Source organism: Danio rerio, chromosome 21 (genome assembly GCF_052040795.2).
Source record: "Danio rerio strain M-AB ecotype USA chromosome 21, GRCz13ab, whole genome shotgun sequence".
Lineage (NCBI taxonomy): Eukaryota > Metazoa > Chordata > Actinopteri > Cypriniformes > Danionidae > Danio > Danio rerio.
In genome coordinates, this window is record NC_141041.1 from 48,987,864 (window position 1) to 49,015,359 (window position 27,496).

General features: G+C 36.6%; 2 protein-coding genes, 1 long non-coding RNA gene and 5 other non-coding genes across 8 annotated transcripts in view; 7 read left to right on the forward strand and 1 right to left on the reverse strand.

Annotated features, from left to right (window-relative positions):
• tmlhe (trimethyllysine hydroxylase, epsilon) overlaps nt 1-9,142 on the forward strand; it is a 30,309-nt gene extending 21,167 nt beyond the window's left edge. Inside the window, exons 7-8 of the mRNA XM_087301951.1 lie at nt 857-995; nt 4,415-9,142. Of these exons, the coding sequence (XP_087158077.1) occupies nt 857-995; nt 4,415-4,546 (271 nt within the window). The 3' untranslated portion in view covers nt 4,547-9,142. The remainder of the gene's footprint in view (nt 1-856; nt 996-4,414) is intronic.
• Nucleotides 9,143-10,923: 1,781 nt separating this feature from the next.
• On the forward strand, nt 10,924-25,590 carry dkc1 (dyskeratosis congenita 1, dyskerin). The gene is made up of 15 exons (NM_001033107.2): nt 10,924-11,010; nt 11,804-11,856; nt 12,599-12,685; nt 13,016-13,107; nt 14,666-14,850; nt 14,958-15,022; nt 16,816-16,942; nt 18,617-18,747; nt 19,010-19,153; nt 19,355-19,475; nt 19,662-19,780; nt 22,411-22,514; nt 24,602-24,641; nt 24,734-24,901; nt 24,990-25,590. The coding sequence occupies exons 1-15, from the start codon at nt 10,995-10,997 to the stop codon at nt 25,056-25,058; spliced, it is 1,521 nt and encodes a 506-aa protein (NP_001028279.2). The 5' UTR covers nt 10,924-10,994; the 3' UTR covers nt 25,059-25,590.
• LOC137488877 (small nucleolar RNA SNORD83) lies at nt 14,516-14,592 on the forward strand. Its single transcript, XR_015520942.1, has one exon. It is a non-coding gene; the product is annotated as a small nucleolar RNA SNORD83 (small nucleolar RNA).
• On the forward strand, nt 18,467-18,543 carry LOC137488876 (small nucleolar RNA SNORD83). The gene has a single exon (XR_015520941.1). It is a non-coding gene; the product is annotated as a small nucleolar RNA SNORD83 (small nucleolar RNA).
• Nucleotides 18,767-18,903, forward strand: LOC137488885 (small nucleolar RNA SNORA36 family). The gene has a single exon (XR_015520950.1). It is a non-coding gene; the product is annotated as a small nucleolar RNA SNORA36 family (small nucleolar RNA).
• Nucleotides 19,204-19,280, forward strand: LOC137488878 (small nucleolar RNA SNORD83). The gene has a single exon (XR_015520943.1). It is a non-coding gene; the product is annotated as a small nucleolar RNA SNORD83 (small nucleolar RNA).
• Nucleotides 19,518-19,593, forward strand: LOC137488879 (small nucleolar RNA SNORD83). Its single transcript, XR_015520944.1, has one exon. It is a non-coding gene; the product is annotated as a small nucleolar RNA SNORD83 (small nucleolar RNA).
• Nucleotides 22,043-24,870, reverse strand: LOC141379922 (uncharacterized). The gene is made up of 2 exons (XR_015520802.1): nt 24,303-24,870; nt 22,043-24,118 (listed from the first exon to the last, which is right to left on the reverse strand). It is a non-coding gene; the product is annotated as an uncharacterized LOC141379922 (long non-coding RNA).
• Nucleotides 25,591-27,496: the final 1,906 nt, after the last annotated feature.

Sequence of the window (27,496 nt, forward strand, 5' to 3'; positions counted from 1 at the left end):
ACGTTTCCACAATGAGCCCGGGTTGGATAAAGGTTGAAGACCACTGTCCTAGCTGACCATAAATGGACAAATTTGTAATCCGTCCTCCACAAAAAAGACAGAGTCTGCTCACGCAGCAATCCTCACACTAACTGATAGAGCATAACACATAACATGCAAGTAGTACATTGTAATAGCCTATATATTTTTCCCTTATACACTTGTGTAAATACTGATATTTTTGTTATTGAATGTCCAACAGGGTCAATTTAAAGGCAAAGGCTTACGCTTTTCAGTTATAAATGGCCTGCTGATGTTTTGCTTTTATATTTTACATTAGGTTATTATTCATTCCTTCATTTTCTTTTAGGCTTAGTCCCTTTATTAATCCGGGGTCGCCACAGCGGAATGATCTTTTACTTTATCCAGCACATGTCTTACGCAGCGGATGACCTTCCAGCTGCAACCCATCTCTGGGAAACATCAGGCTATTATTTGTGCATAGACATATCTAGATATCGTAATAAACACACCGTTTGTTTGAAAACAACATTTTTTGTCATCATTACTGCAAACTTATACGAGCGATTATATCAATAAATGTGGAGGGGGGCCTCACAACATTTTCCGGGGAAAAAGGGGGTTTCAGACAAAAAAAGGTTGGGAACCACTGCTTTAGATTAGAAGATACTATGCTAATGTTAATAAATACATTAACTAATGGTCCATTATTCTGAAGTGTTACCTTTTTACACCTTACAACATGCCCCCTTTATTAAATCAAATGATTAGAGCAAGCCCTGATTATGTGACATAATGGATGAAGCTTTTTCTGCATTCCCTAGTTCTGAAAGTGTGTTGTTCCCTTGTTTTTCAGGTATAATAACTACGACCGCTCAGTTATTAACACGGTCCCCCATGATGTGGTGCGCCGCTGGTATGTTGCTCACAGGAAACTCACCGCTGAGCTCAGGAGGGCAGACAATGAGCTCTGGGTCAAACTCAAGCCGGGCAAGGTATTAAGACTACTTAGCATTGTTTTATTAGAGTACTTACAGAAAGAGTTCACCCAGAAAATGAAAATCCACTGACTATTTTCTCACCCTCAAGTGGTTCCAAACCTTTATGTGCTTCATTCTTCTGATGAACACAAAAGAAGAGATTTTGAAGCTTGAAATCTGTAGCTATTGATTTGCATAGTACAGTATAGAGTTCCCAGGCTTCTTCATTGGTTTCTGCAGGCTCTTAAAAAGTCTTAAATCTTAAAATCCAAACTTTAGGCCTTAAAAAGTTTTACATGTACTGAAATGTTGTGTTGTAGGTCTTAAATCTGTTTTTAACAGGTCTTAATTTTCTCTTGTTCATGTCTTGCTACCAAATCCGGCCAAAACCCGTACAATCATCTCAATAAAACTTTAAACGTTTTATTTACAAAGGTAATTTTTTACTTTTTTTATCATAATGGTTTAATTATTTTCCTTACAATAACATCTGTTTAAAAGTTCTCCATGTATTTACTGCTGACACCTCACCTGACCTGGACTGATTGTTGCGCATACATTTTGTTTATTATAGTTTTAAAAACCTTTAAACATTTATTAATTTTTCTTTTATTTTAAAGAAAGTATATGTTGTAAAAAAATGTGTATGGATACAACTAGAGCTTGCTTGTTTTGACACAATATTTAAAATATTTTGCTAAAAAATAAAATGTAAATTATTTTAGTTTTTTTTTATATTAATGTATTATTGTATTAATAAATGCATTACATTATTAAAAAAATTTGATAGGGCAAATAAAAATCTTTTCCATCTGGGCCATTTATACAATTTCTTAATCTTTAGCCCATTATGGGTCTAAAACTCCATTCATAATGGTCTTAAAAATGTCTTTAAAAGTCTTAAATTTAACTTGGTGAAACCTGCAGAAACCCTGTTCTTGAAAGTTCTTGAATTTCAGACATACAGTATGAATTCAAGGCCAGGAAAGGGCTTAAAAACAGATTCCTGAAAGTGCTTGAATTGAAAGTTTATGGTGTTATTTCAACATTTACACTCTGCTGCTTTTAAAAACTGAATGAAAAAAATGAAGAATTTCTCATTCATTTTCTTTTCAGCTTAGCCCCTTTATTATTCTGGGGTCGCCACAGAGGAATGAACCGCCAACTTATCCAGCATATGTAATGTAATGTAATGTAATGTGTATTTATAAAGTGCATTTATTGTGTATGGCCATACACCCAAAGCGCTTTACAATCATGAGGGAGAATCTCCACACCACCACCAATGGTATATGTTTTACACAGCGGATTCCCTTCCAACTGCAACCCATCACTGGGAAAAAAATCTTAATAAAACAATCCTAAAGTTTAATCTGTTACAAGAACTATGACAAATAATGCACATTTTTATCATTATTCAGAAAGCGCATTTGAATCAGAATCAGATTGAGCTTTATTGCCAGGTATGCTCAAACAAACGAGGAATTTCTTTCCTTGACAGCTTCCACAGTGCAACAGAAATACAGACAGGACAAAAAACAGATCTTCAATACACACATGCAGTTGTTTTGTGTTTGAAGGTTCTGTTCGTTTACAACTGCCGTGCTATTCTATTCTGTTCTGTTCTGTTCTGTTCTATTCTGTTCTGTTCTGTTCTATTCTGTTCTGTTCTGTTCTGTTCTGTTCTATTCTGTTCTGTTCTGTTCTGTTCTGTTCTGTTCTAAACTGTTCTGTTCTGTTCTATTCTAAACTGTTCTGTTCTGTTCTGTTCTATTCTGTTCTGTTCTGTTCTGTTCTATTCTGTTCTGTTCTGTTCTATTCTGTTCTGTTCTGTTCTATTCTGTTCTGTTCTATTCTGTTCTGTTCTGTTCTAAACTGTTCTGTTCTGTTCTATTCTAAACTGTTCTGTTCTGTTCTGTTCTATTATGTTCTGTTCTATTCTATTCTATTCTATTCTATTCTATTCTATTCTGTTCTGTTCTGTTCTGTTCTATTCTAAACTGTTCTGTTCTGTTCTATTATGTTCTGTTCTGTTCTGTTCTGTTCTATTCTATTCTGTTCTGTTCTGTTCTATTCTATACTGTTCTGTTCTGTTCTATTCTAAACTGTTCTGTTCTGTTCTATTATGTTCTGTTCTATTATGTTTTGTTCTGTTCTAAACTGTTCTGTTCTGTTCTATTCTAAACTGTTCTGTTCTGTTCTGTTCTATTATGTTCTGTTCTATTCTATTCTATTCTATTCTATTCTATTCTATTCTGTTCTGTTCTGTTCTGTTCTGTTCTATTCTATTCTGTTCTGTTCTGTTCTATTCTATACTGTTCTGTTCTGTTCTATTCTAAACTGTTCTGTTCTGTTCTATTATGTTCTGTTCTATTATGTTTTGTTCTGTTCTGTTCTATTCTATTCTATTCTATTCTATTCTATTCTATTCTGTTCTGTTCTGTTCTATTCTGTTCTGTTCTGTACTGTTCTGTTCTGTTCTGTCTATACTACATTACCTGACAAAATCTTGTCATTAACCCCAGTTTAAAGAGCAACATATAATAACTTGACTTCTAGTTAATCATTTGTAAAAGTGGCAGAAAGTAGATTTTTCTGATGAATCATGTGTTGATCCAAATCATCACAAATACTGCAGAAGACCTACTGGAACCCACACGGAGCCAAGATTCTGAGAGAAATCAGTCAGTCAGTTTGGTGAAGGAAAAATCATGGTTTGGGATTACATTCAGTATGGGGGCGTGTGAGAGATCTGCAGAGTGGATGATCAACATCAGCAGCCTGAGGTATCAAGACATTTGTGCTGCCCATTACATTACAAACCACAGGAGAGGGACAATTCTCCAGCAGGATAGCGCTCCTTCTCATACTTCAGCCTTCACATCAAAGCTCCTGAAAGCAAAGAAGGTCAAGCTGTTCCAGGATTGGCCAGCCCAGTCACCAGAAATGAACATTATTGAGTATGTCTGGGGTAAAACAAGACAAAGAGTCTTGATGAACTCTGGGAGTCCTGCACGGCTTTCTTCTTCATTCCAGATGACTTTATTAATCAGTGCTTTGAGTCATGTCAGAGATGTATGGATGCAGTCCTCCAAGCTCATGATGGAGTCAGACACAATATTCATTCTGTCTCCACTGCAGCAGGACTTTATATTCTATACTGGACATTATTTCTGTTCAGTGGTAACTCTTTAGTCTAATCAAGTCAGAACTTACTGTCCTAATTAAATCATTCAAAATTAAGGCATGATCATATTTTATTTTGGTAAATAAGTGTAATTTAGAGGCCTTTGCCTTCCATATAAGCCACTATTGATACCAAATTATCAACTAGAAGTCAAGTAATTATTTGTTGTTCCTAAAACTTGGATTCTATTCTATTCTATTTTATTTCATCAAGTTAAATAGTACCTGTGTTTGTTTCGTGTCTGCAGGTTCTGTTTGTTGATAACTGGCGAGTTCTTCATGGCAGAGAGTCCTTTACGGGTCTGCGGCAGCTGTGTGGATGTTATCTGACACGAGATGATGTGCTGAACACAGCTCGCTCGCTGGGTCTGCAGGCCTGAAAAACACACACAACAAGGCATTTTCCTGAAATGAGTCTGTTTAGCAGGATAACAACAACACAGCAGTATTACTATCGGCACTTAAGGATGCTAAGGAGGCTCTTAAAGGCCATTAAAGGGACAGTTCAACCAAAAATGAAATAATCCTGTCATCATTTACTCACTTTTTACGTGTATCAAACCTTTATGAGTTTATTTTTTCTGTTGAACACAAAAGATGTTATGAAGAAAGCTGGAAATGTTGCCTTTCATTTGTTTTTTATACTTTGAAAGTCAATGGTTACCGGTTTCTAACATTCTTCACAGCATCTTATTTTAGGTTCAACAGGAGAAAGAAACTTATAAAGGTTTGGGACCTCTTGAGGGAGAGTAAATAGTGAGTAAATGTTCATTTAAGGGTGAACTGCCCCTCTAACCTCTGATTGAAGGATTGGTTCACGTTGAAGATGACAATTTTGAGCACTTATGATAATCCTAAAGCATCTTAGAGGTTTTGTTTGGGTAAAATGTAGTTTTTTAAAATAGTTTCCTTAATCTGAGGAGTTAGCTTGGCTCATTTTAGTAACAGACACAGAAATGTCTTTATTTTATCTTTGGGCCCATAGAAAACAAAAGGAAAATACAAATATTTTTAGCATTTTATTCTTTATTTGTCCAATAAAAAATCCAATACAATGCAGATCAACATACTGTATATAAGATCTGAGCCTATAACTCATGCTCAATGTGTCGAACACCCTCTGTCTCTCTCACACACACACACAGACCCCCATAATGCTGTCGAAATCTATTGTCATTTATTATATAGTCAATATATATAAGTTTCGTTCTTCTGTTGAACACAAAAGATGATGTTATAGAAAGTAGGAAACCTCTAATCATTGACTTTAATTTGTTTTTCATACTATGGAAGTCAATGGTTACCGGTTTCTAACAATCTGCAAACTATCTTTTTTTAGGTTCAAGTAGAGAAAGAAACTCATAATGCTTTGGAACGATTTGAGGGAGAGTAAATAGTGAGTAAATGTTCACTATTGGGTGAACTATCCCTTTAACCTTAGATTAAAAGATTGGTTTACTTCAAGGATAACAATTTTGAGCACTTATGATTAATCCTAGAGCATCTTAGAGGACATTTTTGGGCAAAATTATAGACTTTTTAAAATAGTTTCCTTAATCTGAGCAGTTAGCTCGGGTCATTTTAAGTAACACACACTGAAACGTCTTCATTTTATCTTTGGGCCCATAGAAAACAAAAGGAAAATACAAATATTTTAAGCATTTTATTCTTTATTTGTCCAATAAAAAATCCAATACAATGCAGATCAACATATATAAGATCTGAGCCTGTACAACATGCTCAATGTGTCGAACACCCTCTCTCACTCTCACTTACACAGACCCTCATTATGCTGTCGAAATCTATTGTCATTTATTTTATTGCCGTTGGAGATCTCTAATCATTGACTTTCAGTTGTTTCATTTGGAAGTCAATAGTTACCGGTTTCTAACATTCTTCAAAACATCCTTTTGTTTTGCTCAATAGGAGAAAGATGAATGATTTGGAATAAATTGAGGGAAAGTAAATAGTGAGTAAAAGTTCATTTTTGGGTGAACTATCACTGTAATCTGAGATTTTAGGATTGGTTCACTTCAAGAATAACAATTTTGAGCACTTCTGATTAATCCTAGAGCATCTTAGAGGACTTTTTTGGGCAAAATTATAGATTTTTAAAATAGTTTCCTTAATCTGAGCAGTTAGCTCGGGTCATTTTAGTACCACACACAGAAACGTCTTCATTTTTCTTTGGGCCCATAGAAAACAAACCCAAGCGCATTTTATTCTTTATTTGTCCAATAAAAAATCCAATACAATGCAGATCAACATACATAAGATCTGAGCCTGTACAACATGCTCAATGTGTCGAACACCCTCTCTCTCTCACTTACACAGACTCCATAATGCTGTCGAAATCTATTGTCATTTATTATATTGCTGTTATAAGTTTAGAAAGTTGGAGATCTCTAATCATTTGTTTCATTTGGAAGTCAATAGTTACCGGTTTCTAACATTCTTCAAAACATCTTTTTGTTTTGCTCAATAGGAGAAAGATGAATGATTTGGAAACACTTGAGGGAGAGTAAATAGTGAGTAAAAGTTCATTTTTGGGTGAACTATCACTGTAATCTGAGATTTTAGGATTGGTTCACTTCAAGAATAACAATTTTGAGCACTTATGATTTATCCTAGAGCATCTTAGAGGACTTTTTTGGGCAAAATTATAGACTTTTTAAAATAGTTTCCTTAATCTGAGCAGTTAGCTCGGGTCATTTTAGTACCACACACAGAAACATCTTCATTTTTCTTTGGGCCCATAGAAAACAAACCCAAGCGCATTTTATTCTTTATTTGTCCAATAAAAAATCCAATACAATGCAGATCAACATACATAAGATCTGAGCCAACATGCTCAATGTGTCGAACACCCTCTCTCTCTCACTTACACAGACTCCATAATGCTGTCGAAATCTATTGTCATTTATTATATTGCTGTTATAAGTTTAGAAAGTTGGAAATCTCTAATCATTTGTTTCATTTGGAAGTCAATAGTTACCGGTTTCTAACATTCTTCAAAACATCTTTTTGTTTTGCTCAATAGGAGAAAGATTAATGATTTGGAATAAATTGAGGGAGAGTAAATAGTGAGTAAAAGTTCATTTTTGGGTGAACTATCACTTTAATCTGAGATTTTAGGATTGGTTCACTTCAAGAATAACAATTTTGAGCACTTATGATTTATCCTAGAGCATCTTAGAGGACATTTTTGGGGTAAAATGTAGTTTTTTAATCTGATGGCTAGGTTCGCTTTTGTAACACACAAAAATAAGATCTGTTTCAACAAATGTAATTGTTTAAAAAACTTCTTAGTTTGACCTTTGTACCCATATGAAAAACAAAAGAAAAAATGATATTTTAAGCATAATTTGTCCAATTAAAAATATCAAACCTAATGTATATCAGACATATGTACGGTCTGAGCCTCTACAACAAGCTCAATATGTCAAACACACACACACAAACACACAGACCCCCCCAAAATGGCATCGAAAAACTTGTCGTTTACTTTCTATTGTTATTTTTGATGTTTTTGAGATGTTTATACAATCACAAGCCAAACAATTTCACCAAAGTCAACAAATCTGTAGGTTTTGGATATCTGAACTTATTGTTTTCTTATTTATGGAAAATACATTTTAAAGAGCATAACATGCATATTTAACATCCAATATGGCACTTTTCAATGTGTATTAATGTTAAAAACAACACATTGAAAAAAAAGCGATATGACATTTTAAAAAAATTAGGATCACACATTTTTATCAGTATTTTTGATCTTTTTAAACCCTCATATTACCTATTTTGAGGTAGTTGTATCTTGTCCATAATTGTCTGTCCTATATATCATAACAAAGTAAATATCGATGGAAATCTTATTTATTGAGATTCCAGATTTCTATATAAAAAACTGTTTTTGTGGTCCAGACATATTAGTTTATTTAAGGGCTGCTATACTAAATATTAAAAGTTAAATATTTATTTTATTTTCTTTTTTCAGAAATAACCAATAGTTTTCTTGGTAATTGCTTGTCTTGAAAGCTGTATTAAAACTGCATTTTGGAAGTTAAACCACTGAGCAGCGCTATTACAGTTCACTATATGAAGTTTTCCTTAAAAACCTTCATTACTTTTCAGCTGACAAATCTTGGTTGGCAGATTGCAAAATGTCTATTTTGTAAGAAAACTAATTCTTTAAGGCATCGAGGATATCTTTTTTATAGACAGTTTTTCTATCTATCTATACACATTCAATAATCAACCATTTTAATTATGTGCATTCAGTCATGAGTTTGCTGTCGTGCACTGACAAAATGCTGTTCTTACTTGGTGTTTTTGTCTTGTTTCTAGTCTAAATGTCTAAACAATTGTTAAATCAAGAAGCATTTTATAGACATGTAAAAATTATTGTCTTGTTTTCAGAAATAATGAGTCAAAATTACGAATTTTTTCCTTAAAACAAGCTAAATAATCTGCTAATGTGGTAAGATATAATAAAGTGAAAATAGGATTATTTTGTTTACTCCATTGGCAGATTATATTGCCTGTTTTAAGGAAAAAACAGACAATATAATGATAAACATTTTCATTTAGATCATGAAAACAAAACTGAATTGGTCGAGGCATTCAGTATAAATATGGAGAATATGCATTTGAAATCATATTCTTGAGTGCATGATGTCTGACTGAGGATTTTATTCATAATGACAGACAGATTAAATGAGAAGAAGCTTTGTTTTCAGTAGAAATGGTTGTAATGCAGGTTATTGCTGTTGGTTCGTGCCTTAACAATGAAATGTGAATGCATGGTTGCAATAATGGGAAAGATTTCACAATGTTTGGGAGCTCATTCTATTTATTCTATACATATTTTAATATGTATATATTTACCATCCTGTATCCTGTACAAAATCATCTCAAGTGAATGTACGCACACAATACCAATGGTACCTCTTTAAATAAATAGTTTCTTGCCATTATGCTGTCGTTTTTGATTTCATGTCATTTTAGTTTTAACACATTGTATAATAAATGAAATATAAACGTTACACAATAAAATACACATATAAACAGAAGATGTGCAGTCAATGGGAAAGTCTTTGCAGTTCACATTATATATATATATATATATATATATATATATATATATATATATATATATATATATATATATATATATATATATATATATATACAGTATATACACACACACACACACACACACACACATGTGCTGCTATTAACATTTCTTTTTAAATTATACTGATTTTAAAGATATCGTTATTAGATAAAAATAATATAAATCATATATAAATAAAATTTCTGCCCTTTTACCACGTATTCGAAATCACAGTACACCACAATCTGATTTGAAAGATTATATAAGAGACTTAAATTTATTTTCTATTTAATAAATCATTATTTTTTCTGAGCTGGTTAATTTTTCTAAGATATTTTGGTCTAAAAAAACAATACACAACTTGACAGAAATTTGGTTGTCTATATCTAAGTTTTATTCGAGTGGCTTATATGAAAAGCAAAGGCCCCGATTACAATTATTTGACCAAAATCAAATATGATCATGCCTTGATTTTGAATGATTTTATTAGGACAGTAAGGTCTGACTCTGCTTAAAGTCTCATCACTGAAAAGAAATAATGTCCAGTATAGAATATAAAGTCCTGCTGCAGTGGAGACAGAATGAATATTGTGTCTGACTCCATCATGAGCTTGGAGGACTGCATCCATACATCTCTGACATGACTCAAATCACTGATTAACAAAGTCATCTGGAATGGTAAAGAAAGCAGTGCAGGACTCCCAGAGCTCATCAAGACTCTTTGGATTCATTTTCAATGCCTCCTTCTTTATTTTACCCCAGACATGCTCAATAATGTTCATATCTGGTGACTGGGCTGGCCAATCCTGGAACACCTTGACCTTCTTTGCCTTCAGGAGCTTTGATGTGGAGGCTGAAGTATGAGGAGCGCTATCCTGCTGGAGAATTGTCCCTCTCTTTTAGTTTGTAATGTAATGGCAGCACAAATGTCTTGACACCTCATTTTACCTCATACATATTTGGACAACTAATTTAATGACAACCTAAATGTTTCCCAAATATTACATTTACAAACACCTTTACACAGTTCATAGAATAAATTTGATTTCGACTGCGTTGTCCAGCTAAAGTAAATTATTCAAAATGTCAAAACAATTTAAAAACAATGTTTGATTATTAAACATTTTACAGAATAATATACATCAATTTACTATTAGCATCATTGTAATATTTAATACTGGGTTCCACACAATTACTTCATGTTTTCCCAAAACAAATCGATTAAGTTAACTTAATTGATTTTACAAATGTAAGAGGATTAAAATAAAACAATCAATTTGTCCCAAAAAAACTTGTTGATTCAGCTCATTTTAAATAAGTAGCTTGAACAATTAGCACTATTTGTTAGTGTATGGGGGCCATTTTACCTCAGTTTACAGTTTGAGCTACAGAAAATCAAATATACCGTTACAGTATATTTATTTTTTCTTGCTATTAATTACCTAATAATACATTACTGCCCTTAACATGTCCTACACAGCACTTTAAAGTTAAAACATTTCTGTAAACGGAGTTTCTGTTCTCCTGAAGCGTCTCTTCATGTTGCGCCATCGTGCGGCTCCATCTCTCGTTGTTTTTGGTGGATTCTGATTCTCGCAATATCGCGATACTATAAATCCGAGATGTGAGCCCGCGCGCTGCCTGTGTGGAGAAATGCGCATGCTCGGCCATTCACACGTGCTGCAGTTCAGAAGCGCGCAGCTGTGGTGAAGATGGCGGACACTGAAAGTAAGATCGTCTTTTATTCATTTTGGCTACATGTGTTGAGATGTTGCTCGCAAATAAGCTTGTATTATAGATTGTTTGTATGAAAACACAGTAAGTAAGTAGAAGATTGGTGGTAAATACATGTTTTAACTCCAACCACATGCATGGCAGCCGGGTGCGTGCAAAAAGGCAAAGCCTGATCTGCTTTTAAAAGTGCCTCTTCAATAATTAATATTACTTTTAGTAGTTGTAGTAACTTTGAACTTTTCTCTGCAAACAAACAAGTAAAATGTAATATAACTATATGTATACATAATAAAAATATTATTGGAAATGGTCATTTATGTGCTGAAGTTGGATATCTGGTCATTTTAGCAACTAACGTTAAATAACTCCGTAATAACGTTAATATTAAACACTAATACACATGTAATAGGCTAATACACATTTATAATTGTGATGTAGGGAGTGGTCCTTGTTGTGGACACTGTAAAGTCTTATCAGGTTTATGCAGACCTAAAATCAAGGTCATTTATTATTTTTAAGTGAATGTTTTAGATTGATACACGGATAATGAGAAGTCACAGCGATTTAATGTAATGTATAATGTTAATAATGAAGCTTTAGAGGTGTTTTTGTAAGGTTAGAACTGGAAGTTTAACCCCACGTGCTGCTCCAACACGCCACGTGGTCTAGCTTAAAAATGCACAGTAATGTACAACCCTTAACAGGAGGAGGACTCTTATTTTTTTTATCCTAAATGTATGTCTATGAAACATTCGTGATTTTTGTTTGTTTGTTTTTGTTGGATCAGGTAAGAAAGAGAAGAAAAGGAAGTCTAAGAAGATTTCTGATGAAGAAGTTGGGGTAATTTTCTTTTCTTATACGTGCATGTTTAATGTTATTAAATGATTTAACCATGGCATATGCTGTTAAATTTGACTTTGCATGTATAGGTTATTTTTGCAAGTATAGGCTATTTTTAAGCTAGTTAATTCCTTTCACACTCCTTTCTGTCCTGAGGTAAGGTTGGTTTTATATTTGCACATTTGGACTTTCACCTTAATATAATTTCAGGAAAGTATTGTTAAATTCTAAATGGTGAAATCAAAATAAACAGCCAATGACTAACAGTACAACATCATTCAGTCAGTTAAATAGTGCTAATGTTATTTAGCAGTCATTGCATGTGATTTTAAACCAAATAAAGTAGCATGGTTAATAATATGGGCACCTTACAGAGATTGTTACACTGTTATGGTTACAAATATAATGTGCTTTGTGCTCATAACTGTACATTATAATCTTTTAAATCCTGCTTTACTATTTAATAAATGTGAATCTCTGAAAATGCGAATATACAACCAACTTTATCACAATACTGGCATTCAATGAAGCCAAATGCTGTCACCAGACTGTACATAATCAAAATAAAATATTGTATGTGACACTCAGTGCTGTTTATTGTACAATGAATGTTTAGGAAACTGATCGGATTGCATGTTATATATTGTACATATCGTATAGGTTTTGCCATGAATATAGCCAGTGCTGCTGATATGGATTTAAAATGATAAATAAATCCTAATAAAGCTACCTTTGCCATCAGGACATTCAAGAAAGCGGAGACTTCCTCATTAAACCTGAGTCTAAGGTTGCCAGCTTGGACACATCTCAATGGCCGTTATTGCTTAAGGTCAGTTTCTGTTTACCCACAAGTCCTCTCACTTTGTCTGTGGTGTGTGACGTGATGAACTTGTTTATCCATTCGCCGAGCGCTGCTGGTTCTGTCTCTAAGCGGCCCTGCAGTCTGTTCTGGGCCGCAGGGTTTCAGCCGTCTGATTCTGCACTGCTGGGTCAATGTTTTATTGGTTCAGTTGCTGTGGAGTCTGATGTGCTGGTGCGGAGGATCAGACCGGCTCTGGCCAAGATGATTATACATGACTGACAACATGCACATACTTGGGTTAAACGTTTAATGTCGCTTTTAGTGTTTTTATTGACCTATATACATGTCTGTCTGCAGAACTTTGATAAGCTGAACATCAGGACGGCTCATTATACACCTCTACCACACGGTTCCAATCCTCTCAAGAGGGGCATACACGATTATGTCAGGTATGAAGTCTTGGATTAACGTAATCGTCTCTTAAAAGAAAAGGAAAAACTCCACCTTATTTGAAAATAGGCTAATTTCACAGCTCCCCTAGAGTTAAACGAATGTTTTAGCTTAGCATAGGACATTGAATCAGATGAATCTGCTGTTGAACTCTAGCTTAGAGTGCGCCGTCTACTGGTAAACGCTAATCTAGAGCACCTTCTGTTGAACTCCAAGCTCAGAATCGACTAAATGCTGGCTTAGAGCATGCTGTCTCTGGTAAACGCTAGCTTAGAGTGTGCAATCTGCTAGTAAACGCTGGCCCAAAGCATGCTGTTTGCTGGTCGACTCTGGCCTAGAGCATGCCGTCTGCTGGTTAACGTAAGCCTAGAGTGCTGTCTGCCTGTTAATTGCTAGCCTAGAGCGCTGTATGCCGTTGAACGCTAGCCTAGAGCACCATCTGCTTGTTAAACGCTAGCCTAGAGTGCTGCCTGCCTGTTAAACGCTAGCCTAGAGCAGTGCCTGCTGTTAAGCTCTAGCCTAGAGCGCCATCTGCCTGTTAAACGCTAGCCTAGAGCGCCATCCGCCTGTTAAATGTTAGCCTAGAGCGCAGTCCGCCAGTTAAACGCTAGCCTAGAGCGCCGTCTGCCTGTTAAACGCTAGCCTAGAGCGCCATCCGCCTGTTAAATGTTAGCCTAGAGCACCCTCCGCCTGTTAAATGCTACCCTACAGTGCGTCTGCCTGTTAATCTCTAGCCTAGAGTGTGCCGTCCACTGTTAAATACTAGCCTAGAGCTATTTGTTAAACAATTGGCTCAATTGACTAAACTCTAGATACAGCGTCTGCTGTCCGACGCTAGCCTAGAGCGCCGTCTGCTGTCCGACGCAAGCCTAGAGCGCCGTCTGCTGTCCGACGCTAGCCTAGAGCGCCGTCTGCTGTCCGACGCTAGCCTAGAGCGCCGTCTGCTGTCCGACGCTAGCCTAGAGCGCCGTCTGCTGTCCGACGCTAGCCTAGAGCGCCGTCTGCTGTCCGACGCTAGCCTAGAGCGCCGTCTGCTGTCCGACGCTAGCCAAGAGCGCCGTCTGCTGTCCGACGCTAGCCAAGAGCGCCGTCTGCTGTCCGACGCTAGCCTAGAGCGCTGTCCGACGCCAGCCTAGAAAGTTGTCAGCCGTTAAACAATAGTCCAGAGTGCCGTCTGCCATTGAACGCTACCCTTGAGCTCCAATTACTGCTAGCCTAGAGCGCCATGTTAAACTCTACCCTGCTGTTTAACTTTACCCTAGAGCCTCATCTGTTAAATGCCAGGCTAAGAATCGTCACAAATGGTGATTTTAATCATAAAACTCTCGAATTTGATGCAGAATAAAGTTCTTGAATACAGTTTCATCACAGCTCTTCAACTTTGGTATATCGAGGCCTTTGCATGAAGCCACATGATGTGATGTAGATTGCATTAGCACTCTGTGCAAAGATGACTCGCTATCTATCACCCAAGACTGATGGCTTCTCAGAAAACACAAGCGTGTTGTAGATTTGCAAAACAGCTCTGACAAGTATTTCTATCATCCATCCTCCCAGGTCTGGTTTCATTAATCTGGACAAACCCGCAAACCCATCCTCCCATGAAGTCGTGGCCTGGATCAAGAGAATCCTTCGTGTGGAAAAAACGGGTCACAGTGGCACTCTGGACCCCAAAGTCACGGGCTGCCTGATCGTGTGTGTGGAGCGAGCCACACGACTGGTCAAATCCCAGCAGAGCGCAGGTACAGTATGATCACCGCAGCATACCCAGCTTCTTTACAGTAAATACCAGCACAGTTACATTAAAACTAGTGGCCTCTCCTTACTACTCTTGTGCCGTTACTTTCAGGCAAAGAGTATGTGGGCATAGTACGGCTGCACAATGCACTAGAGAACGAACACCAGCTAGCGAGGGTAAGTAGGAGTGTGTTCTGCTTTAAACACTTGATATTTTAGTTGAGCAGTCGAGCAGCTGTATACTCTGGTCTGGCTTTTTTATCTGCTAATTTTTATAACTTTGACACATGGGCTACATTCAGATTGTTTATGTAATTTATAGGGATGCACCGATATGGATTATTTGGCCGATATCTATAACCGATAACCTTTCAGATTTGGAGGCCTATATATATATATATATATATATATATATATATATATATATATATATATAAAGGCCGATAATTATAAATATTTCAAAATAATATATATTTATACAGTGAAAAACTGATTTTATTCAAAAAAAAAATCCTAATAAAAGACTGAACAGCTCCTATGAGCTAAGTAGTCTAAACTCAAAGCAAAAAAATAATTTCTAAATTTCAAGGTCATATAGACCTATATTCTCACATAAATTAGCATGCCAAAAATATATTCCTTTAATTTGCATAGCAACTTGACATGCAACTTGAATGTTGCATAAAAATAATAGGTTAAATGACATAATGTGATTTAATTAACCAACAACTTAAACATATTTTAAATAAAATGAAAATGAAAGCTAAAACCAGCTCAAATATTCTTGAATAAAACGTGTTGCAGTAATGTACAAATACGTAATGTCGAAAAATGCGTTTTGAGAGGCATTTTGATAGTTCTGAGCCACCGTACAAGCGAAAACCTAAATACTGATAGTATGATTTACTTCAAAAAATGCGGCTTAGATTTATCCTTTTTGGCATTTTAGATTCTTTTGAATGCATTTTAATGCTGTTGGTCAATCAGACGATGCTTTTATGTTCGTTCTTGCTATCAATTGCGGGAAAAATGAGCGATAAAGTTTGATTATGCTGTTAATATCAAGCATTGTGTGATGCGCGCACGCGAAGCGCAGTCAGAGTTTGATCCAACACCTGAGCGTCGAGCACAGATGATTTCATGACAAACAATTACATAATTTATCGGCTTAAAGATATCGGCCTAATTTAGACATCGGATCAGTAACAATCTTAAAAATAGCATTTATCGGCCGATAACTATATGGCCACCGATATATCGTGCATCCCTAGTAATTTATTTTGATCATATGCTACCCATATCTATTTTTTTACTCCATTATCTTCACTGCCCGATTGAGATAATAAGTTTCTCATATCAGACAAAAGTACTACATTACATTATTCATGTAAAATATAGATATTTTACCACAGTTTTTTTTTTCAATAGTTTCACTGCTCGCCTGATTTTACTGAAATCTGCATTTAAACAGCCCTTCATCTTGTTTTACACAAACGAATGCTTGAATCTGTTTACCTGATTATATTTTAAGTACATTATCTATGCTGTTAACCTTATGAAATTAAAATTGTGACAAATCTTGAAGTTTATTGGTGGCTGAGTAACACTTGCCATACATAAAGCCATGCAATGAACCCAAGTTATTAAACTCCAAGTGCTCATTTAAATAAAGTAATTAGTGCCTCAAGGGAAAAGCTGTGTGTTATTAGTGTGCATTAGTTGCTGTATGTGGCGTGATGAACCTGTTTATCCATTCTCTGAGTGTCTCCGTCCCTCTCTCCTGCTGGCCTCCGGCTCTCCGCTGCAGTGTTTTACTGTAGCGTAGGCTGCTGGAGGCTCATGCGGGGGTTTAGGGTTCGGTTTCACAAAAGAAGAACTGACATTTCTGATCACATACACATGGACTGTTAACCGTCAGAGGCTGCAGGAAATCTGAGACTGATTTTTGGTTGTTTTGTGCTTCTCCTCAGGCTCTGGAGTGTTTAACAGGAGCTCTGTTCCAGCGGCCGCCGCTCATCGCTGCTGTGAAGCGCCAACTGCGAGTGCGCACCATCTACGAGAGCAAGCTTATTGAATATGATCCTGAGAGAAGATTAGGTAAACTATTTTTTTAATGTCTTGTGTATGGACTTTATTTAAAAGGTTAGTTCACCCAGGAATAGACATTGTATTTAATTACTGAGCTTTATAGCTTCAAATGTGTAAGAACTTTATTCTTCTTTGGTGCTTAAAAGTATTTAGAATAAATCTAAGGCTCCACACACATATTTTTATGAACCTTTTCCCTCACTTTTGTTATTAAAAAAAACTCAAATAAAAACTCCATCCACATGAAAACGCAAACTCGCTGTGCATGTTTAGGGCACTGAACCGGCAGGCAGATATAATAACACTTGTGCTGGGTTCACACTAAATAAGAGAGGTGGATTACCATCATGTGGAGTGAAAACTGTGCAGAATGTGCCTCATTTACGTTGTAAACCCAGATGCATTGGCCAATCTGAAAGGAGAAAGCTGCACGCTGACTTCATGACGCCTTTTAGGCATGTATGAAGAGCAGCAGCAATGCACAGGCTTTCACTTTGGCTGCTTTGCAGTGTGCAGTAGATCAGGGGCTATTGCATAGATCAATCTATCAATCTTTTATTTATTTAATTTATTTAATTCTTTTATATATATATATTTTTTTACACTTCATCTGCAGATAAATAAATAGATAGGTAGATAGATATATACAGATTATATAGAGTGTAGTGTCCCCTTTACTTTTACTGGGGCATTAGGACTCACGAAGACCACAGGTTGAGCTCCCCCTGCTGGCCTCTAACACCACTTCCAACAGCAACCTAAGCTGCGTCCCAAATTGCATACTTATGCACTATTCTACGCCATTTTGTAGTATAATTAGTGTAGGTAGTGTGTTCACACTGAAAACTCTAAAAATCATAAGTGCACTTTAATTACCCGGATGATGCACTCATTCAGCCGGTAAAATGAAGTGTAGACCGATGGACACTTCATGCACTCAACGACCACAGGTTTGCTTGCGTAGCGGAAGGGGCGGAGCTATCGGACGCACATGTTGAATAACTATTTTGGATGGTGAAAGCAAAATTCTCCTAAGAGAGTGATTATAGCGCCTCCTGATGGTGAATTCGGTTATACTCACTGCAGGTATTATTTGATAATTCGGTCGTTTATTTTACTGATTTGGCAAACGTCATCAGGGAAACGGTTTGAATTTCCGCTTAGTAAAAAAAGTGTTCCATTTGGGACAACACTACATGCATATCCTATCCTGTTGAGTGGTTAAGTGTATGAGTGCATAGTGTGCCATTTGGGACGCAGCTCTAGTTTTCTCATGTGGTCTCCCATCCAGGTACTGACCAGGCTCAGCCCTGCTTAGCTTCAGTGAGTAACCGGTCTCGGGCTGCAGGGTGATATTGCTATGGCACGTGACAAGTAATTGGAAAAAATGGTCCTGGAATTATTATTATTTATATTTTATCTGCAGATTTATAGGTTCTGAATGTTGATTATTGCTTAATCGCCCAGCCCTACAGCATTGAAGAGAAACGAAAGTGAAATTTTGGGTGAACTATCCCTTTCAATAATGTTGAAGCCACATGATGTGATGTAGATTGCATTAGCACACTGTGCAGAGATGACCAGTTATCTATCACCCATGACTGATGGCTGCTATCCAGAGTAATGATCATTTCCAGTGTGAGATTGTCTGCATCCATATCTATATATATTCTCACTCGACAGGTATTTTCTGGGTGAGCTGCGAAGCGGGCACATATATCCGAACTCTGTGTGTGCATCTGGGTCTGCTGCTGGGGGTCGGCGGGCAGATGCAGGAGCTGCGACGAGTCCGTTCCGGTGTTTTGGGTGAAAAGGTACGAAGAGAACCTGTAGAGCCAAAGCGTTGAGTTCAGCTCTGGGTTTCTCCCCAGTTCTGCTAATTAATCTTTGGTACAGAAAATGGCTGAGTGGTGATCAACATGAAGGGGTTATACTTTGACCTCCTTTATTAAACCCTTCAGCCGACATGAACAAATGTTAAAGGATTGTACAGGCAGTAATGCAATACCATTTGCTGAATATAAGCAGCCAGAATAGGTCTGACAAGGAAAATCTAGTAATTGATTTCTCTTGCAGGATAACCTGGTGACCATGCATGATGTGTTGGACGCCCAGTGGCAGTTTGACCACAACAAAGACGAGACGTACCTGAGGAGAGTGATCTTCCCTCTGGAGAAACTCCTCATCTCCCACAAGAGGATCGTCATGAAGGACAGCGCTGTACGAAAACCTACACCCTACATTAATATTTAACAATCTTCATGTTGCACGCCACATGATGTGACGTAGATTGCATTAGCACACTGTGCGAAGATGACCAGTTATCTATCACCCATGACTGATGGCTGTAATGCAGCATGAGTTGTTCAATATGCAATGTTTAAGTATATTCGGCTGGCCTAACTAATTGTTTTGCATCAGGTGAACGCTATATGCTATGGCGCTAAGATTATGCTACCTGGCGTCCTTCGGTATGAAGATGGCATCGAGGTCAATCAAGACATTGTGGTTATAACTACTAAAGGAGAAGCCATTTGCACAGGTAAATGTCATCCTTTGAAACTTGTAGCATGCGCCATTCTCAGCCACATGATGTGATGTAGATTGCATTAGCATTGCTGCAAAGATGACCGTTTATCTATCACCCATGACTGATGGCTCTGCAAGACTTTACAGTTGAAGTATTAGGATTTGGATGGGTTTCAATGGTTTTATTTTCCTCCTTCAGCGGTTGCTCTGATGACCACAGCTGTAATATCCACATGTGACCATGGGGTTGTCGCTAAAATCAAGAGAGTCATCATGGAGAGAGACACATATCCACGCAAATGGGGTCTTGGACCAAAGGTAATGAACATTGAGAGAAATTTGACGCCATGATGTAGGCTTGAACTCTGGTTATATCAACTCAAAATTAACCCTGTAATCCAAACTAGTGCAATCAGGCTTTGTTGTAGAACGACGTTGATCACTTTGTTTACTCTGGAGTTCATGAGCATGTGCAGATGAAGGCAGGACAATAGTAGCAAGCAGCCAATCACATGCCTTGAAATTAAGATATTTAGATTTTTTTTAGTTTCTTCTGTGAGTAAATTAACAATTCGCAGCCAAAATGTGTAAGTGGAATTTAAAAATGCTTGTACGCTCATAAAAAGAGCTGCTAAAAGGAAGTCATTTTGGTTTATTAATGCAAATGAAGTTAAATCCAATCTCTCGGCAGTATAAAGTCACAGTTTTATCTAAAACAACAATTGTGTGTTCATGGGTCGGTATAAGATTCTGACAGTATCATAACCTTGGACAAAAATATCACAATATTGTTATTACTGCTCTAAAATATAATCTTTAAAAAAAAAAACAACAACATTTTTTTTCCCCCTTTTAAAAACAATATATATTTAAAAAAAAATTAAATTTAAAATATTCTGTAGCAGTAAACGTGTCAAATAATGAAAATGAATTATTGACTTGTGCTCTTTTCATTAGTTTCTAAAACACCGATTTCTTTACAATTTGAAACGGCATCTTTGAATATCTTTTCTGCTGGAGATACTGTTGTCCTAAAAACTAAAAGTAAATTAAAAAAATATATATTTTGGCTGTTTTAAAAACCTTTTTTTTTCCCAAACCATGGTATCCCTTCAAAACGGTTATCGTCCCATGCCTAGTTAATGGCAGAACCTATTGTATTTTCAGACCCGTAGCCAAGCAGAGGGGTATGTGGTTCAAAAGATCCACCCCCCCACTGACAAAGTCCATAATTTGGCCCCTTAATGAGCTCATTTGTCTCGATTTTGACAGTATGCCATAATAAATTGTGAAAATAATCGATAGAAGTAGGTTTTAAGGGTGCTTTCACACCTCCACTTTTGTTTGGGAACCTGTCTCATTTGCCCAGTTAGTGCTGTTCGTTTGGCATATGTGAAACCAGCAATCATGCTAGGATCTGTGCCAAATCAATCGCTCCGAAATCGTTTGAATGAGGTGGTCTCGGCTCGATTAAAACTTAACTTTGGAGCGGATCCATTGCAGTGAGAAAGCGATACGATCCGAGCGCGGTTATATCACTGTGTTTTATGGATATGTAATAGGCATACGGCGATATGAAGAGAGAATTATAGGGCGGGAAATTTCGCGAGTTTCCAGATGCCCGCAAACGTGTGATAATCTCCTGGTAATCTTGCGTCTTCCTCCCGGTCCTCAAATGGGCTACGTCGTGCATCATTCTCACCCCTCCCCACCCCGTCTCTCCTCACTCTACAGATGGACGCACCTTGTTAAACACCACCAAACCACCACCTCTCCTGACAGCTGACCGAGACTCTGCAAAATTAACCCTGACACTGACCAATGTGAGGAGAGTTTACTCACACGTGACTTGTTTTAGCTCTTTTGGTCCGTTTAGAAACTTTGCTGTGTGAAAGCGAACCGCGCCAAGAATAAAGAGCAACAATGTAACAATAGTAATCTCTATTTCGGAACAACTGAATCGATTCACAGGTGTGAAAGCAGCCTAAGATAGATAAAATTACATTTAAATGGACAAATTCTGACTTGCTGACCTGTTTATTTACCTATAGGGTAGTTTTTGAATTAAAACATGTTTTAACAGATTCCTAATTAGTTTTTTCATGATGAATAATACATTTAGTGTTTCATATTTCTTAATTTTAAAATGTTTAATTTTAAAAATCTAATTATTTTATTTTTCAAATGCACATTTGTAAAACACTTCATGGTTAAATAGTAGTATGGTGAGCACTTTGTAGGAAATATTTTTGTTGCACTAAAGTTTGATTATAATAATCAATCAACAAGCTAATCCAGAAAAGGTTAGTGCTTTAAAGCAGTGTTTGAAATTCATAATTTAATAGAAAATGAGGTGAATAACTGCAAAAAGGTCTTTATTTATTTTGAGAAAAGAACCACCCCTTTTAATAGTCTGCCGTATAGTTCAAATCCTAAGCACAGTGTGGTGTGTGATTAATTTAAATGTTACTGCTGGAAAGTCATTTTATTGGCTCCCTGTGTCTTGTTGTGGGAGTTTTTCTTAAGTCGGATATATCAAGTTAATGCTGAATCATTTTCTGCTTTTAGGACCCTCATAAATCCCTTTTTTTTTTTTTTTTTTTTTTTTTTTTTTTTTTTTTAACAAATTTAGTTTGGCTTCAGATGCCTCCTGCCTATTTTAAGTGAGTACGTAAAAATATGAAAGTTTGAGTCTGGAGATACGAAAGAGACAGCCTATTGAAATACAATAGCTTAAATGTCTTTGTGGTCTCTAAACTAAAGCATATTAGCAGTACAGCATAATATACAATGGCAATCCAAAATTATTTAAATGTTCCTGCTGCCTAAAATCCAGAATTGGTGCGTGTTTAAACAGGCTAGCCAGCTAATCCATCTTCATGGTACACGCCCCAGAGTAAATGTTAATAATGATGTACTATTTAAATGTGGCAACTCCTGCATTTCAGGCCAGCCAGAAGAAAATGATGATCCAAAAGGGACTTCTAGACAAACATGGCAAACCAAACAACAGCACACCTTCAGACTGGAAAGAGGGCTATGTAGACTACAGGTATGCATGTTTCCGTGTTCGCACACATTCCTGCAGACTGTTATCCCTTTTTGTTCTGCTGTGAGCCTAGAGGGAGTCTGTCTGCTAAAGCAAAACCCTGAGCTCAGGCTAATGCTGTCTGCACGATGTGTGCACGATGGACACCTGAGCTCTGTGGACATCTGCATAACTCTTCCTGATCCTGATCTTTCTTTTAATGATCACTTGTGCAGGTTTACACTGACTGCATTAATGCAGGCTAAACGTGTAGCAACACAAAATGCCTTTAATAATCTTAAGAAAGCATTTTGGTGCCTTCACAACTTCTGTCGTCATTATATTTTACACGAAAGCCAAAATGTTTTTATGTAAGATCTATATAGAGGCGATCTCTTATTCGTTATTAATCATGCCTTTTAAACTGTGGGTTGTGATCTTAGCACCCCTAGATATTAGTAAGAGTATTGTTCGTTGTATAGGATATCTATAAGCTAGTGTGCTCAAACAGTAGATGTTTATATCAGGGTCCCCGCGGGGTCTTAAAGTATTAAATCTTAAATTAAAAAAATTGACATTTATGGCTTTAAAAAATCTTAAATTTGTTGTTCTTGGTCTTAAATATTTTTGCACAGGTCATATTTTTGCGATGTCCATGTAACGCTACATCTAATGCTCATTTAAATTCTTGTTGTTGTTGCTTGGTTTTTGGGGTTGTTGTAGTTTTATGACTATTATTACTTTATTTTACTAGTCCAATTGTAATTTTCTGTTTTACAACTGCAAAAAAGTCAACTTGCAATAGCCAATCAGCTTTCTGATATTAAACTCAAATGTAACATCATCGCTGTGTTTGCGGAAGTTCACTTTGAGTGCGCGCGACATGATTTCGGCTGGCAGAGTATGCCGTTATTTCACTGACAAATGTCGCAAGTGCAGTTTTATAAGTCGAGAGCGCTGAATAACGAGAGAGTGAATCTCTGCTCACGCGCCGGTTTCCTTTGTTCATGGACAAAACTGCTTGCGAGCTCTCAAAACACTGGCTGCTCACGTGCAAATGATCTGCTCTCGCTCCGTCGGACTCCTTTCGTGCTTTTCCAGAGAAGCTTCAGCATACTGTAGTAGTAAGAATAGTGAACTGATAAAATGAAATACAGTTTAGTTTTACTACATGTAAGTGTGTTGAATTGTTGAAAAATATACCCCATATTGTAAAAAAAAAAAAACTAAAGCACTGGGTAGTTTGTTTTTAATACAATTTGTTACCATAGCAACCATAGTATTACCACAACAGAGTAATTGAAGTACTTTACAAAACACTGTACAGCAGACACTAGTTCACTTTATTTTAGTGATAAAATGGGATTGATAGTGGGATTTATTTAAAGAGTGAATAGTACAGTATAATACAGCTATAATACCTTATCTAATTTTTACCCATTTTCTATCACAGCTACATTTCTGCTTGCCAGAATGACCAATATTTATTGGCTAGAAATTGCAACAGCCATGGGAAAGGAGGAAAGTTTTTGTAAAACTTTGGAAAAACTCTGAGGGATGAGTTTGTTAAAACAAAAAAAGAGGCCCCCAAACACATCTTCAATGATAATGATTATCATTTTATTTGTCTGATTTTACTTTGTTTTTTTGGAGCGCCCCCTGTCATTTAAAAAAAAATATCTCAATGGTGAACGTGTCAAGTATAAAAGCCTTAATCCGTTTCGTGAGTTGTGCGGTGCCAGGTGAAAGTATAAATCTGCATTAAGATGTTTGTGTTTCTGTAGTTCAATGGTGCATTTAACCTGACTTCACTACTGTTCAATTTAAATAACTTTATTTTACCCCTAATTTTGTGCTTTTACATTTTCTTTCTGGTGTTTTTGATATTTCGATATAGCTCTTAAATTTAATACTTAATGGTCTTAAAAGGTGTTAAATTTGACATTGTTATCTGCAGAGACCCTGTATATCAGCTTTGTCTACTAAATGTGAATTTTCCAAAGCTCAATTTGTCTCCTAAATGGATTAACAATTGACTATTTTATTTACTCTTATTACTTGCATCGCTACTATGAAATGTTAATTCATTCATTTTTTTTTTCCTGTTGTAGCACAACGAAGGTGAAAAAGGGTGGTGAAGCTTCTGCAAAGGTAAACCTGACTGCTGAAATGCATCAGTACTTTTAAATCCAATACTGATCGATATTGAATGTTTATTTTTTGTCCTTCAATGTTTGTTGTAGAGGAAACGAGACGAGAGTGGAAGTGAAGGCGAAGCTGCAGCTGCTGCTCAGGACACCTCAAAGACGGAGGAAGAAAGCAAGAAGGAAAAGAAGAAAAAGAAGAAAGAAAAGAAGCAGAAGTTGGCAGAGGAGGCAGCGGCCGAGGCTCCAGCGGAGGAAGAAACTGAGGTCAGCAAATAATATATCTGGACTCTTCAGCTTTATCCTGCTCTCACTGTAAAGATGAAACTGTAAATACGCATCTCTTTTCCCACAGGTTACAGAGAGCGCAAAGAAGAAGAAGAAAAAGAAAAAGGCCAAAGAGACTGAGGCAGACTCTGATTGAACACTCATACTGTAGAGGAGAGAATGTGGACTCTGCTAATGGACATTTATTCCTCCCTCCATTCATTCATCCGGTCAGTCATGTCTGCTGCAGTGTGATCGCGGACAGAACAGCGGCTCGATCAAGATCCATGAGTTTGAAGTTTGGTCTTTGGTTGCGGTTGTGATGCTACTTTGTTTTTCTTAAACGAGACCCGTGTTGTCTGGGTATATTCATGTATTTTGAATGGAGAATTTCCTTTTTTTTTATTGTAAATACAGAGATTGTAATCCTGTTATCAAATGAAACATGACTGACTTTTTACAAAAAACAAATGTTTGTCTTGCACTTGGGGTCTGCTTTTCACACTTGGCTTAAATTTATACAAGCTGATTTTAATCGTGATTTCTGGCCAATTTGGTTTCAACTAATTATAAACAAATCACAGACTACTATATCTCTTGGAAATCTTGGTCTGCAACCATGTACAGCAGCATTATTATGCAATATTCAATTAAATTGTCCATGCTGAGCTAGAGGCGTGACACTGAACCTCTCACATGTCATTGGTCACTTCAATATTTGCTTCTGTCACTTTCTGATTCATTGTATATAAAAGAAGTCAGAATTTATATCGTAACGTGATGATATAGTGAGAGGACGTGACCATGCATCATTATGACATAACTTCAATGGGTAATATGGGCTTGTGTTTTCAGCAAATAATGAGCTTCCGGTGAAAGGTTTATGTGCAGACCTGCTGAAAAAACGGCTTAAAGCAGTCTAAGCTGGGTTTAGCTGGTCATCTCCCAGCCTGACCAGCAAAGACCAGGCTGGAAATGCCTGGTAACAAGCCTAGAAATGGCCAAAACTCCTCTAAAACCAGGCTGGTTGACCAGCTAACCCAAGGCTGGTTTAAGCATTTTTTTTTTTTTTGTTTATAGCAGTGCGAGTATTATAAATTTCATAAGGTTCATTTTACAGCATCGTCGTGGTAATGTAATTAAAATACAATCAGTTAATTAGACCCAAGCATCCATTTTTTTTAAAGCGTAAAAAGACAAAGACCATTTAAACACTGGCGCTGTTATAAGCTGCAGACCAGCACAGAAACATTAACATATGGAGATGAATTTTACCACAGTGTTTTTAAAGACATGACCTGTAAGAATATAATGCAGTGCTTCTTGTTTGGTCTGAGACGCACTTTATATTGTATCTCAGCCAGGCAGTGAAGATCTTAAACAGCAATTTTGAATGGGATGACAATTAACTGGAAGTCTTGGGGCGGGCTGAAATTAAAAGTGCATATACCCCATTTATTTATATAGACAGGGTTTGCCATTTATATAGATACACCTTAATAAAATGGGAATGGTTGGTGATATTAGCGTCCTCTTTGTGGCACTTTAGTATATGTGAGGGGTCAAACTTTTTAAGATGGGTAGCGACCACGGTGGCCATTTTGAAGTCGGCCATTTTGGATCCAACTTTTGTTTTTTCCAATAGGAAGAGGGTCATGTGACACATCAAACTAATTGGGAATTTCAGAAGAAAAACATTGGTGTGCTTGGTTTTAACGTAACTTTATTCTTTCATGAGTTATTTACAAGTTTCTGACTACTTATAAAATGTGTTCAATGTGCTGCCCATTGTGTTGGATTGTCAAAGCCTCTTCTCCCACTCTTCACACACTGATAGCAACACCACAGGAGAAATGCCAGCACAGGCTTCCAGTATCCGTAGTTTCAGGTGCTGCACATCTTGTGTCTTCACACCATATCTTTCTCATTAAAAATTAGCATTTATATGTAATTGATTAGGGTCTTTTATAGAGATCAAAGTTTTTCCTCATAAATGGGGGGAGAGTTCAAGAAACAAGCTGAAAAATGGGAGAACGCTGTATTTATATAATTCTTTTGAAAGCCATTGGAATGACCAAGTGCATGCTCAAGTTAGTGATTTCTGCTGTGTTCATATGTGTTAATTATTTGTGTGTTTGTCAATCTAAAACTCAAGCATTCACACTAGCAGCTAGATGAATACACATTTCACAGCAGGGTTAATACCAATATGACTTTAACTGTGCGTAAATGTGTCTGTGTGTTGGGGACATGCTGGTGATCAGCTTTCACTCCGTTATGGTTAAACTCTGAATTCGGTTATATGATGAAAACACAAGAAGAGTTAATTTGCTAAAGTAGATGACTAATATTTAGTAGTTTTCAGATTTCGTGTCTTTATAAAGAGTACAATAGCGAGGAAAGCAAAAAAGGTTATCTTAAATCAACATTTAAATTGCTTTGTACCTATTAAGAATAATGACAGTATGTGATCTTGTCATTTATATATAAGGCATAGAAACGATTGTTTTTGTTCGACACAAGATTAAAAATACGTTAGTGGCACCTAGTGAAATAACAGGAAGAATATGGACTAAACATCATAAATAACACCAA

What these genes read in the sequence shown, in the direction of transcription:
- dkc1 (NM_001033107.2), top strand. An exon ending in AATGGGGTCTTGGACCAAAG is followed by an intron (nt 19,781 to 22,410) that starts GTAATGAACATT and finishes CCTGCATTTCAG; the next exon opens with GCCAGCCAGAAGAAAATGAT. An exon ending in GAGGGCTATGTAGACTACAG is followed by an intron (nt 22,515 to 24,601) that starts GTATGCATGTTT and finishes TTCCTGTTGTAG; the next exon opens with CACAACGAAGGTGAAAAAGG.